Genomic DNA, 16,755 nt, shown 5'->3' on the forward strand with positions numbered 1-16,755 from the left:
GCTCTGAGCTGTCAACACAGAGTCCAACGCAGGGCTCGAACTCATGAACCGTGAGATTATGACCTGAGCTGAAGTCGGACGCTCTACTGACTGAGCCACCCAGGCACCCCCAAGTTTTTCCTTCTTTAGGTCTCCTCTTTGCCTGATGTTGATTTTCTACATTAAATAAGGGTTTTCATGTGAGATTTGAACTGATCAGTTAGTCTTTCAGCCTAATATTTTGCCTGAAATTATGAATATAATGTTTATAAAATCAAGAGCAGTGTCACGTAGTAGCTAATAGTATGGTCTGTAGAGTCAGATTGGGTTCAAAACAATGAATCTTCCACTTATAAACTTGTAACCTTGGGCAAGTCACGATGTTCTCTACCTCAATATTATCATTTATCAAATGGCAATAAGAACAATCAGATGAAAGATTGATTAGATCAGTACAATAATTGGTGCTTTGAGCAGTTTAGAGCCCTTCATGTTGTTACCATCACACTGTTTTTCAAGGATAACCCCATGTGTGTGTTTTATCGCCATAGTCAACCTACCTTTCTGGCTTGAGCTTTTTGTAGCTGGGATTGTAACGGTGGATAGTGCTGGTGGGGAGGGGAGGAGCCAATAAAGAGGATGCCGGTAATGGTATAAATATCATTCTTCCATTTAGGGTTCTTTCAGCAGCAGCCTCTGAGTCACATGGCTGCTGCCTTAAATACTGACATTCCACTGTGAGGGCTGGGTTGGCCCTCATGTACACAATGCGCATAGACAAAATTCAATGTGTAAAGAGAATGATTCTGGTCTTGTAGAATAACAGAAAAGATCCCTACACCTGATCAGTCTCCTCTGTAAAGAAAAGCCTAAATTGCTTGAATCTTTCTGAATTTTCCATAACCTCCTGAATTATTCTACTTTCCTTTTTCTTTTACCATTTCATAAAAATCTTATATGCTAAATTCTATAGACCTTATCTCCTCAAAATTATTTATGGCTGTTCTTGTTTTATACTTTATGCTTTTATGCTATTTCACTTTTCATTTCACCTCCCTTAGGCTTCCAATAGCTTTTGAACATAGCTTTTCTTTAGTCATTGTTAAATCCATCTATTACCTCACCACGGCTGTATTTTGGGCCATATAATTCCTTCTTTTTTAATATTCTTTTGTTTATTTTTGAGAGAGAGGGTGGGGGAGAGGTAGAGGGAAAAAGAGAGAATTTTAAGCAGTCTCTGCGCCGTCACTGTAGAGCCTGACTTGGGGCTTGAACTCATGAACTGTGAGATCATGACCTCAACCAAAGTCAAGACTCTATCACTTAATGGACTGAGCCAACCAGGTGCCCCTGAGCCACATAATTGTTTGCTGTGAGTGAGCTTCTCTGTGAATTGGTGGGGTGGGGTGGGGGGGCACTTAGTAGCTTCACTAGCCTGTACCTATTAGATGTTAACAGCACTTCCTCCAGTTATAAAAACAAAAAAATTCAGCAATGTTCCCTGGGTGACAGAATCATCCTCAGTTGAGAACCACTGTTATATAAAAATAACGTATCTCAAAAACACTTATATATGAATAATCATAGATTCAGGGAAATCTTTTTAACCAATACAGAAAGTTCAGCAGCTCACAGGGAAATTGTAGATTTATTTTCCTACATAAAGTAATCAAAATGTTTGTATGGCAAATTATATCATTAAAAAATAGGAACACAGTAAATTAGGAATAGACATTTAAAGCAAATAGTTAAAGAATTGATATCCAGTCTTCAACTATGTATTACAAATTCATAAGAAAAAAACAAGAATTTCATCAGAAATGAGAAGTCCAGTTGGTTAATAAGTATATGAAAACATTCTCAAATTCTTAGTCTGAGAAATGGAAATAAAAATAACTGTGGGCCACTATTTCTCACTAGAAAAGGTGATGAAGTGTGATTTTACTTGTTTTTGGAAAAGTTATAGCCTTTTGAAACATTTTGGCAATATATTTCAAAATCAATTGAAAACTTTACTCTTTGACCCAACAAACACACTCCTGAGAATCTACTTGATAGAGATAAAGGTTATATGTACAAAGTTGTTTATTACAGAATAGTTTGTAGTGGCAAAAACTAGAAAACAATAGAAAAATAGGAGAATTAACTACAACAAAATCAACAATGGGTAATTGACATAGTTACATGAACACTAGATTATTTGGAGGAATTTTCCTGTGATAAAAGCTAAATGCAGGGAAGTATATATGATATGATCCATTTTTGTAGGGAAAAAAAAGCCAGAATCTGTGTGTGTGTGTGTGTGTGTGTGTGTGTGTGTGTGTGTGTGTGTTTGGATATGTGCCTAAGGAGATAAATGAAAATGAACCTAAACATACATTCTTACTTTGGCTATTATCTAACTGCATTCCTCTGGGAAATTGAAATGCTCTTCTCCAGCTCCACTTACCGTTTCCCCTCAAAAACAAAGAAATAAACAATACAAACATAATTAAAATGCAGTCTCCGCTGGACACCCCATTGGCTTTTGAATTATTCCCATTATATCTATGTCCATCAAGATGCCTTAACAACATGACTATGCCCCTGTGTAAGGAAGGGAATCTTGCATTAGATTTAACAGCACAGTCAAAATTTATTTATTCACCCTTTTTTTCAACAGTGTTTTCAACAAAAAATATTTAGTGTGTCCACCGAATCATGCAATTTAGAGTTTAACATAATCAATGAGACATAGCCCCAGCCCTAATCTAGGAGTAGATGCCAGGCAAATGAGAAGATCATCATGTACCAGATGGAAGTCACCACAACAAGGGAATTGGAGTCCCAAGGGAGCCCAGAAGAGATTTAAAGCCAGTGAGATACAAACAAAGCTTATTTTTTCTTTTCTGTTCGTTCTTTGAATAGATCTTAGGAATTAAAGCCTTTGCAATAAATTCATTTTTAGTATATCAGTGTATTACTGAGTTGAATTTCAGGAAGTTTAATGTCACTTTAAATAACATGTATATTCAAGATTTTTATAGAACACATTTCTTTGTTCATTGAATACTCCATTTCTAGTTCCTGGAACATCTAGAATTTGGGCAACCTTAGGTTTATTTGTTAAGTATAGCTATGTATTTTCATGTGAGAAAAAAAGTGTAAGGAATGAATTTTATTTCTCAAAATGAAAACTTGTGCGTGGGTCCATTATACTGTATGCATAGTATAATATGCAAATAATTTTCATTTCTTAAAATTGAATCTCATTTTTACACCTGTGTGTGTGTGTGTGTGTGTGTGTGTGTACACATGGATAGATGTATGGACGGATGGATGGATGGATGGATGGATGGGGCAACATGACCTTATTTTACAAGTAACAATTAATTTCACTTTAAGAAACTTAACTCTTTCAACCAAACGGGGCTGGTTATTTTTGTCAGCAGCCATATGCAATTCCAAAGTTTATGAGGTTGGGTGTTTCAGCTTTATCATGTCCTATTTTTCCTAATTGGAAAACTCCATTAAAACATGAACAAAAAATTATCTACATATATTCAATATATTTTTAAATAACTTAAAATTTTCCAATAATTTAAGAGCTAATTCGACAAAGGCAGGGATATCTTTGTGTGTATGTGGGCATGACCTTTTAGTTGCATAGGGACCCACTTCCAGAAGGACCTTGTGCTTGTTATAAAGCTCCGCTGCTGCTATCTTGATATTCTCAATAACTTTATCTGTGAATTTATGTTCTGTAAATGAAGTTCACTGGGACAGTGGAGCATGAACATGACCATGAGCATTGGAGCTTCAGGGGGCCACTCTGCATACACAGGTTCAGACCCTCAGGCAAAGCGGGCAACACAGAAGCCAAGCAATTGGCCTGACAGCAAGGTGCACATCTGCCTGCCTCCGCAGTCTGGGATGCTGTGTCCCCAGTGTGGCCAAGCCAGAACTGGGCCAGATTACCAGTGGCAACAGCAACCCCCAAAGCAACAGCAGCAAAAGCAGCAAGTGAAAGAGGTAGGAGCGGCTCCCCCACTGCCGGCAGGAACAGGAATCTTGGTGAGAGGACAGCTGCCTATCAGTCCCAGGATCCCATCCCTGCAGTATCTACACGAACATTAAATCTGCCTAAATCCCAAAATAATGCTTGCATAACTCAGATGGTAAACTTTGTCAGCAAATTATTACAAAGTTAAGGTGTATACATGGATGTTGCAATAAAGCACATCAGGGAGTTATTAGAATTTTTCACAGTTTACAATGTCCAGTTTTGAAAACTCCTGCAACATTGCAAAGCAAATATCCACCAGCCTAGAAATGCAGATTAAATTTAAAGATCATCATATTTGATGGAAAATAACACTATCTTCATATGAAACTCTAAATGAACCAATGAATAGCAAAAAAAGGAATTTTTTGTATAATTTTACCTTATAATTGAAAATAAAGGAATAAAATACATAAACGGGTATTTTGGATTATATACGAATTATGAAACTACTTTTGTTTTCTTGCACAACCTCAGCGAGTTATAGGAAATGTCAGAGGTAATATTAAAATGTCAGTGCATACATTTACATTAAATTCAACATATAGACAGTGTAAAGGATCTTTGTTGTGATGGAATTGTTCTGTATCTTGACTGTGGTGAGGAATACGCAAACTTATACAGGCATTAAAATTGTATAAAACTTAAGTACACACACTAACAAGCACCTTAAATCAGTGCAATATGAGTGAGATCAATGGATTGTACCCATGTCAATTTCCTGGTTGTAACATTGTACATACTTTGTAGGATGTTACTATTTTGGATGAAACGTGCATGGGTTCTCTATTATTTCTTAAAATTTGCATGTTAATCTTTACTTATCTTAAAGTAGAAAGTTTAATTAAAAATCACATTCATACATGAAACTAGTTTGTATAGAGTTAAATCTTCATTGAAAAATGTTCCATTAGAATCATCAGCTCCAGATGTACTAAAATGTATGTTAAATCAGAAATTTATGCTAATGTTATCATAATCTATAGAATATTCTAAGTAGTTCCAGTAATAGGTGCATCAACAGAAAGATCTTTCTTAAAATTTCTCAGAAACTATCAGAAATTATTTGTGATCTTACCTTAGCCAAAACAAGTGATGTCACTTACAATTTTATAGTTGAAAATGAAATTGCTAATTGTAAAAATGTTGATGACCTAAGAAATGGATTTGCAGAAAATTAAACCAGAAAAATTATATGATCAATATATCACAATAATACAGTATTTCTATTTATCATATTATATATAACTATGACACAAAAATATTATTTTTTGAAATATATAAATTTATGTTGTTATTCATCTATCACTATTACTATCATAAGTAATAAAATATTTTAAAGGAAAATTTAGTTTCTATTATTATCTTTAACAGCACTTTTTTCTTACATTTTGAACTAATGGATCCCAAATTTTCATTTTGCACTGGACCTCATAAATTTTGTAAGTCTTGGGCCAGGAACTTGATACAAATTGATCCAAATAGTCCTTTAAATTGTATCAAAGGGTAGATAAGATATATTGAATAGCTTATTTTTGTAGAATAGAGTTTGGAGTAAATTTTTGAAAGCTTTCAGAAATTGCATCCAGTAACTAATCTCAGAAGTCAGCTCTTTTTTTTCCAGAGGGTTTGCCAAGATATTATTTTGCTTATTTTATTTTATAAAAAGCCAACAAGATTCATCCATCATCAATCCTGACATTTGAATCCCAATCTACATTACCCTGAAAGAGGACTTCAAGGAAGTCTTTCCATTTATCAGACCTCCATTGCCAAAATGTTTGTGTATTTTTCATTTAAGAAGTATAGAATTAAGGACTATCCAAATATATCCATTTGGATTTTAAATCTAAACATCGTAGTTTTGATAAAAATTCCTATACATAGACCCATCAACTTCATACTTCCCTGCAACATTTCTCATCTTGCAAATACGTTGCAAGAAAATGACCACATTTCCTTGAAACTTTGGAGTCAGTCTATCAGCATTCATTCTCAGCATTTTTGTATGACAGTCACACCATTGTCCCAAAAGGAATTTTAGTTTTAAAGACAACAAGCCTAAAACTGACTGGAATGCATATATTATCAGTAGATTATTTCTGTTTCCTAGTGGTAGGCAAGTTTTGGAAACCGCAGGTCATTTGAGTAGCAATTAAATGTTCCATTACAAGGATGTTTCTCCATACTCGTTACTCTATAATGTTTTTGTGCACGGGTCATACTCACTTTTTATTCTGCCATCCTAATGACTCAGCCTGTTTTCTCTTTCCCTTCTCTTCCAGAATGATTCGTGGGGAAAGCAGTATTCATATGCACTCTTCAAAGCTATGAGTCACATGCTGTGCATTGGGTATGGAGCCCAGGCCCCAGTCAGCATGTCTGACCTCTGGATTACCATGCTGAGCATGATCGTTGGGGCCACCTGCTATGCCATGTTTGTCGGCCATGCCACGGCTTTAATCCAGTCTTTGGATTCTTCAAGGCGCCAGTATCAAGAGAAGGTAATTTGTTTCATCACTACCATCTCCAACCAGCTAGTTTGAAAATTGAATTAATAGTGTTCACAGTAACTAAACCATTATTCTGTCAAAAACATAATGAAACAAAATGGATAAAACAGGAAAACACAGTCTGTTTTGATATTTTAAGGTTGCTTTAAGATGCTTGCTATATAGTTATTTGTTTTCAATTTATTTGTTGAATAACGTTTTTAAATCTGAATTTACATTCACAGAAAAAACAGTTACATGTTTCAGAATGCATTAAGCTGATTTAAAGTATTATCATCGGTCATGTTCTATCATATTTCCACAGTAAAATAATATAACGCCTCCTCTAATGTATGTTAGAAAAATGTTAGCGATTAAATGAAAACAGGCAGCCATTGCACATGTCCCTCTGTTTCTCTGCATTACAATCATAATTTATATTATAATCCATATGCTTAGCTGAACATATGTTGCTCTTATATCTAGATAAGTCACCACACCCTCTAGTCTTAAAAATGCATATTAACAGCTGCTGTCGTGCATTCTTCTGCACAATGTGTTAATTAAAATGATTGCAGCTCTAAACTTTTCTCAAGAGAGAGAAAAGTAAATATATGCAATGATACATTCATTGGATTTTTTTTTCATATGCTGAATTACTTTCGCTGGGGCTAAACTTTGGATAGTCAGACAGTAATTGTATACTCGACCAAACATCCTTAACTTTTTGACAGATAAAGAAGAGTATTTCCTAACTGAAGGAAGATTTTATAATGCAGAAGTTTAGTTAAACATGGCAAACTATATAGTATACACCTTGCCAAAGAGCATTTCTAGAAGCAAAGACTAAAGTAGTTCTAGAATACTTCTAGTGAGTGATAACCAGCTTAGACTTATAATTACTTACAAAATAGCCAAAGATTGTTTCAGTTGTTGTTTTATTTACAGACATTTTCAACACTATAATCACACAATACGAGAAAAGGAACCCAGATACTTTATTTCCCTTGAATGTAATGACACTGCCATCGACTACTGCAATGAGCAAGTTGGTATTTTGTTACTGAAATAATGAAGAGGTGAACCACCAAAATTGCTTCAAAGTTCATTTTAAAATAAAGCCTCCAATTAAACTGGAAAAAAAAAAAACAAAGCACACAGTAAGGGAGAGGAGACTTCATACAATGGTGACTTTGAAAATTGTATACTCGAAGGAATTTGGGCTAACATAATGGGGATTTAAGATAAGATTGCAGCAAGGTGTATGTTTCTATTATACTGTTTTTTTCTCTTTCAGTTGATACTGCTTTAGAAAAAAAATGCTCTTTTCCCATCTCCTTCTGTCTGCATCATTGGTACCTATTTTTCTTAAAACCAAATCTTCAATTTCTGGTATTGCATTTATTACCATTGCACTGCATGTTAGGTGAATTCACTATTTTTCTGTTTTTAGAACTGCTTTAAAGCCAGGCTTAGGGGCGCCTGGGTGGCTCAGTCAGTTAAGTTTCCAACTTCAGCTCAGGTCATGATCTTGTGGTTCATGAGTTCGAGCCCTGCATCAGGCTGTATGCTGACAGCATGGAGCCTGGAGCCTGCTTGGGATTCTGTGTCTCCCTCTCTCTCTGCCCTTACCCCACTCATGGTCTGTCTGTCTCTCTCTCTGTCTCTCTCTCTCTGAAAAATAAATAAACATTAAAAATTAAAAAAAATAAAAACAAAGCCAGGTTTAACTTGGAAACCCAATTAATTCAACTATGCAATCATAGACATTTATAAGCAAAAATGTTATGATGCCTGCAATAATAAAAATCGTCAAGTTCTTGATATTACAAGGGCTTAATCTTCAGAAGGCAAGCATACTAAGGTAATCCTTTGTTACTTTTTTGACATATGGTACAATCTACACAGAAAGAGCTGATTACAAATATACATATATATATATATGTATATATATATTTCCTTATTCTGAATGTTTCCTAAACTAGAGTTATACAATATATGACCTTTTAAATGTTTTCAAAGTTCATCAAAATTGTATCATATATCAGTGTTTAGTTACCTTTTTTTGGCTCATTTATATCCCATTGTATGGATATAATACATTTGTTTATCCATTTATCAGTCAATGGACATTTGAGTTGTTTCCTCCTCTGGCTATTGTGAATAGAGCTGCTGTTAAAATTTGAGTACAAGTGTAATATGAGTATCTGTTTTCATTGCTTTCAAGCATGTACCTACGAGTGGAATTGCTGGGTCCTATAACAATTTTATGTTTATCTTTTTGACAAGCTGCTTTTTCTTGTAGTTAATATTTGTCTTTAAGTGTATTAGAACCATCTCCATGGATGATTGTAAAATTAATATCGATATTATTTTCACTGATGTTATTTTTCATCAAAAATAATTTTATATTTTTGAGGTAAAGGAAAGAGCTCCAATACATTTTATAGTAGTCATTCAGGTTGCACTGGTTCAACCCACCTAATCTGGCCCCAGAATTCATTCCTCGACATTGTTGTCTCTCCATCACTTGCCCTACAGTTTGGCTGCAGTGAAAAGTATTGATCAAATCTAGTCTAGTGCACTACTGTATGCTCTAGTCTACTGCAAGTTATCCAGCCTACTGTGTATGTCTGGAATCTCAGGGTCATTTAATTCTGTCTTCCTAGGGAACATCTGTTCGTTCTTGCTTTCCCAACCTGAAGTCGTTCTATCATCCTAAGCAGTAGCATTAGGTCCTCTGATTTTGAGATCCTTATCTACACAATTTCCCAATGATAGTAATCTGAAAGGGCTAGAGTGTCATCATCATCATCACCATCACCACCATCATCATCATCATTATTTTCACTCTTGACCAAAAAAAAATGTGATGTAGCATTGCAGATTAAACTCTGTCTTGAATCACACTGTATGCTGCTGATTTCATGGGGTATCATGTTTTGTATTCTGATATTTCAGACAGCTACATTTTCCCCTTCTGCCAGATAAGGTGACTTTAAAGCATGAGACAGGTGGCATTTAAAATGTGCCTCTCCTGATGCTCTGCTCTGGATTACTAGCAGGCTTCATAGTTTCTGTAACTGGGATATTGAACAAGCTCAATTTCAGAAATAACCAAAGGAATCATATTTTTTGTCTCCAACTGTTTATTTAGCAAAAGGGTCATTTTTTTCTGAACAAATAAAATCCCTCCAAGATCTTTTTGGGGCTAGAAGCCAGGAATTAGAACATACTCCATAGGCTCTCTTCTCTCTCCTGTTATAAGCCTATTAGGAGCTACTATTTGTCACTAGGGAGGAGACACAAGGAGGGATTAAAGGGAAGGGAAGAGGCAGTTTTTTGTTGTTGTCATTGTTGTTTTTAGTTTATTTATTTTGAGAGGAGAGAGAGAGAAAGAGAGAGAGAGAGAGAATATGCATGCACGGGAGGGACACACAGAGAGAGAGAATCCCAAAGCAGGCTCCACACTGTGAGTGTGGACCCCGATGCGGGGCTTGAACTCACAAACCATGAGATCATGACCTGAACTGAAACCAAGAGTTAGACGCTTAACCGACTGAGCCACATAGGAGCCCCAGGAAGAAGCAGTTTTAATCCCTTGCTAGATGTGTCATGCTAGTGTTCTTTGATGGGTATGGCAGATGATTAAAGCTGACACTTCTTTATGAGATCCTTTGGGCTCTTCAGGTAACACCCCCTGAGTCTCCCTCCTGCACTTCCTTAGTCTTGCGAAATCCGGAAGTTATCTCCAACCTCCTTCTGCTCTGGGCTCCTTGCTTTGCCAGGTGGTACTCTTGGACAGGACCCAAGATGTAAAGCTGGCTCCCTGTGTGGCTCAGATCTGGTCCACAGAGAAGCACTCCTGCATCCCTCTCTTCACCCATCCCTCAGTGTTCTGCCTCCTACCACCAAAGCGATGAGGATCCTGTGTCTTGCCTTCCCCAATTCTTTGGCAGGAGTCAGACCCTGTCCACAAGTTAATTCTGTGTTCTTATACGTGACTCCCAACAATATGATCTTATTTCAGAGATACCCAAGTGGTTTTCTTGAAGGTGTCTCCCCAGGTAAAGTGTTAGAAAGTAGCCCTCCCACCCTCTATCCCAAAGGGGGCTGAGAAAGGGACTCAGAACAATCACTCTCTCTGAAGAAACCTGCTCAGGAAAATTCTCATTCTACCTTCTTGATGTCTGTGGAGCTCCGATGGAATTGAGACCTCCTGGAGGCTTTATCCTTGCATCACCATTTACTTTTATAAACCAGCATATGAGAGACCACTTTATACAGGCTGTTTGTAGTTAAGTTCTGGAGGAGTCAAAAGTTATGTGCAGATTTTCAACTGTGCTGTGGGGTCACCACCCTTAACCCCCATGCTATTTCAAGGGTCACCTGTACATATAAATGTTCCCTAGTCAACTGTTTGGAAATGTTGATTGAAAAATGCATCAGAGTATGGTTTCTTTGGATAAATGTGTGCACCTGGAACATTTAATTTGTTGTCTCTGCCCTCCGTGCCAACCCCCCCATGTATTTTTAAGTGATTAAAACGTACTTTGAGGGCACATGAGTGGCTCAGTCAGTTAAGCGTCCAGCTCTTTATTTCGGCTCAGGTCATAATCTCATGGGTTCATGAGTTCGAGCCCAAATTGGGCTCCATGCTGACAACCCTCCCCTGCTCATGCCTGCTCTCTCTCTCTTTCAGAATAAATAAACTTAAATAAAATGAAATGAAATGAAATGAAATGAAATGAAATAATTGTATAAAACAAATTAAAAATTAGATATTTGGAAAATACCTATCTAGAAAAACTCCCCAAAGTATGCCTGGGTGGCTGTTAGTTAAGCATCCAACTTCAGCTCAGGTCATGATCTCACAGTTTGCAAATTCGAGCCCCACATCGGGCCCTGAGACAGCATGGAGCCTGGAGCCTGCTTGGAATTCTTGGAATTCTCCCTCTCTCTCTGCCCATCCCCTGCTTTTACTCTGTCGCTTTCTCTCTCTCAAAAATAAATAAACATTAAAAAAAATTTAGAAAAACTCCCCAAAGTGATGAGTATTCCTTTTTTTTTTTTCTTTTTTAACTGAAGTTGGGTAGTTACTCTCTTTTCTAGATAGGTCTGCACTTCACCTACTCTTCAGGAGATGAAACTGCTTTTCATCATCCTGTGCCTTTGTACTACTGCAACTTAGTTCTAACACTTGGGCACCCCCAGGGAGCCTACTACTATTTTTAGACTTGTCACTCGCCTTCCTGTCATATAATTATAGTAATAGCAGCTTTTAGGTGTACAGTTTTCCCTCTGTAATAAGGAAGAATTACAACATAAAACACATCATGAACTTAGAATAAGAAAAACTTTCAACTCACCTTGGTAGACTTAATGTACATGAAAGATTTTTAATGTAAAATTTGAATATGACTGAAGAATCATGTTAATTATATGAGGAAATTATCACATTGAAATACATTTATACACTGAATAGCTTCCTGAATCCAGGAAGCAGAGTGTATAAATCCAAGACAGGTGCAGGAATGATTTGTTTAAATAGACCATGCTTTCTAATGGTAGAGCCCAAGACAGTGAGCCAGTGCTACTCCAGGCTTCAAATATTGATTATATTATATAAATTTTTAAAAATTACATATTCTCAATTTAATAATGGTAAGAAATTTAAAAGCTAAATTTATCCAAAAGAACAATGATACAATTTTCTTCATCTTAGCATGAGTTTATATGACTCTCATGAAAGGCCCTTTGGACTAAGAAGGTATGGTTTAATAGAAGTAGTTTCTCACTCATAAAAGTGAGTTGTATGTAATCCTATATGCAGCCATATTGAATTATACAGTTTTATGTAATCATAGCAACAACATAATATCCTAAACCTAGTCGGTCCAGGAAAATGTTTTTTTTCTTGATTTTAATTCATAATCCATAAATCCTTATTTTTTCCTTGTAAATGAAAAACTATTAACGGGACTATCGCATACATTTCTTAATCCATAGAAATCTTTTTCTTGTTTAATCAGTCTAATCTCCCAAAGTTGTGTAAGCTAATGGTATGACCAAAGACAAAAAGCTAAGCACCAAGACCTCCTCTCATTTTCAATCCACTCAAATCCCATTTGCAATAAAGCAGATTTCACATCAGTTAAAGTAACTATGGTTAATGTAGATATTTTATCGGTAATACACCCTTCCAAAAGAATTTGGCTGAAGGACGGATGATGCCATATCAACTTTTAAATTCTTACAAATCTCTCCACCAAACTTCATTTCCAGGCAAATAAATTTTTCTCAACAAACTAAATGAGTCTGACCTGTTATACCCTTCACCCTACCCCTTTATATATTTTTACCCCTTTCACTATTTACATGGGTTATGCCCTTCTCTTGGGAGGGCTGTGACATCTTCTGTGATCATCTCAACCTATAGTAACTTGTTTATTGTATCTATTTTATCTGTCCAGGGGAGTATAAGCACCATGATGGGAACACTTGTTTCTCAACTTTTGTGTAGCTCAGCCCTATACACAGAAACCTCAGTATTATGATGCTGAGGTTACAACAGTACGCAGAAGGGACAGTGAGGATTTAGAATGTTTACTGGTCTGGCCTTTATTCTAACATAAATAGGAATAACAGTTCACAATTTGAACTTTCCTGAATGCTGTCACTTGAGTATACATAACACATCTTTTAAAAGTTATGTTGTTTATTTACTTATACATAAGCGTACTGTAAAGATCTTGCTTCATGTTACAGCACTTACTTGCTTATGTATTATATGTATGTATTTAGCTTAAACACAGATGAAAACTTAATTTTCAATATGCTTTCTCCTCTGGAATTCTGAGATTGATTTCTCTGTAAGTAAAAGGTACATTATCAAAGTGTCTTTCATCAGGGTTGAAGCAATTTCTTTGTTTCTGGGTTGATCAGGAGGGTCTTCTCCTTTAGGACATGATGGAACCCATTGTCTAGAAAAGATGGATGGGTGAGTTCATCACTCTTGCCATGCAATTCTGAGTCTTCAAAAAAAAAGACTCTATAACCAGAGCAAAGAGGAAAAATTTGGAGTAGTGAATACGATAGTTTGTAGGTAATGCTATTATTTTAAAAAGAAAGGAAGAACATTTACATCCTGCTTTTCAACCTATCTTCATTATCAAGAAATTTAGTCAGTTGAGCTGCTAGTTTGGTTTACTGATTTTGTGGGCTGTGTTAGTATTTATCCTCAGAAAAGCAAAGAGGCTTTGAAGTTATAACGATCTTGACCTTGGAAAATCAATTTGACCCAATGCTTAAATTAAAAATGGCTGGATGCCTTCATTTTCATTGGGAACATTCTTAGGAGGAAGATGTAGCTCTAAAATCCATGTGCATTCAGCAAAATGTTTCACTTGCTTTTTCTTCCTTCTTCGTAAAGTCTTCCTTCCTTTACAAATGAGAATGCCACGAGCACAACTCCCACATGGTTCCTTAATTAGTCAGAAAGATTTCCAATGCTGCTATACCATATACTTTTTGCTTCCCAGGAGCTGAATTTAACATACTCCGGTATGTTAAAGTGGTAGTATTGCCAAATGTTCTCAGGCCAAGGAGATCCTAAGACTGGGGATATCTTTGAGATTTTCTCCTAGGAACACAGCCAGTGCAGTAGCCCTGGGGTTAGCTTCATGTGACCACTTGAGCTGCTAACAAACCAGGCTCCTGGCAGAATGATGATGCTTTATTTTCAGCAGAGAAAAATGTTTTACACTAAGTACTGTTATGATAGGAGCAAGTAAAGGGAGAGAGTGTGAAGCTGTTAATTTAACTAAGGTGAAAAATAGAAATTTGCCAATTGTAAATCTCTTATACCACCAACTATCAACCAACCTTTATATTTTAATATATTCTATGAGGAGATATGATATCCCTTTTCACTCAATGATACTTTCTATACCAATATTCTAGTTACAGACTGAAATTTCCCTTACCTTTGCTGTAGGTATTCATGGTTCCAGGGCTGCACAAAGTGACAAAAATTGGCCCTTAGCAATCCTTCATTTAATTCTTTGCAGTTTACATTTATCATTTGTAGCTCATCTAACAGCTTCTTGTAATGGCTCTAAAGTAGAGTTGCATTTTCTACCATTTTTCTTTTTTGATTGATCTACTGACTTAATTTTTTTAGAAATGTTTGCATTTTCATTTGAATTTGTACTCCCCAAAGTTCTCTTTCAAGTATTGTGCTATATTGTTTTTTTTGTCCCTTATATATCATAAGACATAAATACATTATTAAGCACTTTCACAGGGCAGAAGCTTGGTCACCAGAGATCCATTAGTCTGGCAAGAACCCACAATGGATAATAATTACTGAATGTAACTTGTATTTGCTTAGTCAGATCATGGGGTCACATTTGAAATAGGCCTTAAAGAATGCAGGATCTCCTTGGCCTGAGAACATTGGGCAACACAACCACTTTAAAGTACATTAAATTTAGCTCCTGGGAATCAACAGGCAGAGATAGTCACTATGAGAGAAATGTCCCAGAAAAGAGCCCTAATTTTGTGAAGATTGCTGGAAGACAGGAATAAAATCTACAAAGGCCCAGAGGTGGATATGTGTGGGAATATTGAATTGTCTAATTTGAGTGAAGCAAAAACTACCTTGCTGGGGAAACTGTGAAATAATATTGGGTTATAGTCCACATACAGCAGTTTTGAATGCGGAAATGATGAAATTGTACATTGGGGAAAGGATACCCACTGCAAAATTTTAGCAATGGGATGTAGTAATTGAAGCTGTCTTTTAGGAATGTAAATTAGCAGTGCATGAGATATGGCGTACTCTTAACCTAGACTATAAGGTTCCAAGATCAAGTAGATCACTACATAAATGCTTACTCTAGGTTAACACAACACATTAAACAGGAACAGGAATTCCAGGCTTGTAAGTAAATAGGGACACTCTAATTAATAAAACCGTTGTAAATGGCATTCTTTTTATAAGGAATTATAATCCAAATAGCCTCTAGAGATAAGGTGTTATGTGTGAGTCAGGTCCCAAATAGTCTATTTTTTTAAATCTGTTCAATGCATATCTATCAAATACTTACTATGTGTCAGGTCTGGTAATAGAGGCTAGGCATACAATGTGAACAAATAAATATGGTACTCTCTCTCATCAAGCTTCTTATAGTACAGTAGATGGGAGAGGGAGGGGCATGACACCCAGTAACAAGATTCGAAGAAAGCAGTGAACTCTTATAAAAATTTTCAAGTGCTATGAAACGAAATGTAAAGACGCAATAAGGGATTTTAAGAATTTGACATGATTCCTATGGGGTGCAGTGGGGGCGGGGAGAAGAAAAAAAGATTTATGAAGAAACCCAAAGAATGAGTAGAAGGGAGAGGGTGAAGTGAACAACATGAGGGAATGCACAGAGGTGTGAAAAGGTTTGCCATGATTCAAGAACACACAGGAAAGTGTGCTTAGAGCAAAGTGAAATGGCTCTGGATGAGACTGAAGAGATTAACATGTGTCAGGTTGGGAGAACCTCACTGGCCTACTTGACCATGTTGTACTGTATCCTAACGGCTATGAGTCTTGTAAGAATTTGAAGCAGAAGAGAGGTATGATTAGATTTGAAATTTTTAAGCGTGTTCAAAGCCTCTTGTAGGCAGCATATAGATGGGTCTTTGTTTTTCAATCCATTCTGTCACACTATGCCTTTTGATTGGAGCGTTTAGTCCATTTACAATCAAAGTAATTATTAATAGGTATTTATTGTCATTTCATTGCTTGTTTTGTGGTTGTTTCTGAAGACTTTATCTGATTCTTTTTTGTCTTTCTCTTTTTCATGGTTTTCTGGTTTTCTTTCAAATGTCACATCTTCTTTATCCATTTGTCCATCATTGGACACTTGGGCGCTTCCATATTTTGGCTATTGAAAATAATGCTGCAGTAAACATCGGGGTGCATATATCCACTTAAATTAGTGTTTTCATATTCTTTGGGTAATACCTAGTAGTGCAATTACTGGATCACATAATAATTCTATTTTTTAATTATTTGAGGAACCTCCATTCTGTTTTTCCAAAGTTACTGTACTGGTTGCATTCCCACCAACAGTGCCTAAGAACTTATGAATTTTGCACTTCACATATTGTCTGAACTTTAAATACAAATTAAGTACTTCCACTATACAAATGAGGCAAGTCTAAACCACTGTGATGCAAGATATTTTC

At 36.2% G+C, this 16,755-nt stretch overlaps 1 protein-coding gene across 1 annotated transcript in view; it reads left to right on the forward strand.

Annotated features, from left to right (window-relative positions):
* Positions 1-16,755, forward strand: part of HCN1 (hyperpolarization activated cyclic nucleotide gated potassium channel 1) — a 390,610-nt gene that overhangs the window by 275,596 nt on the left and 98,259 nt on the right. Inside the window, exon 4 of the mRNA XM_030330204.1 lies at positions 6,307-6,525. Coding sequence (XP_030186064.1) covers positions 6,307-6,525 — 219 coding nt within the window. The remainder of the gene's footprint in view (positions 1-6,306; positions 6,526-16,755) is intronic.

This window comes from Lynx canadensis, chromosome A1 (assembly GCF_007474595.2).
Source record: "Lynx canadensis isolate LIC74 chromosome A1, mLynCan4.pri.v2, whole genome shotgun sequence".
NCBI lineage: Eukaryota > Metazoa > Chordata > Mammalia > Carnivora > Felidae > Lynx > Lynx canadensis.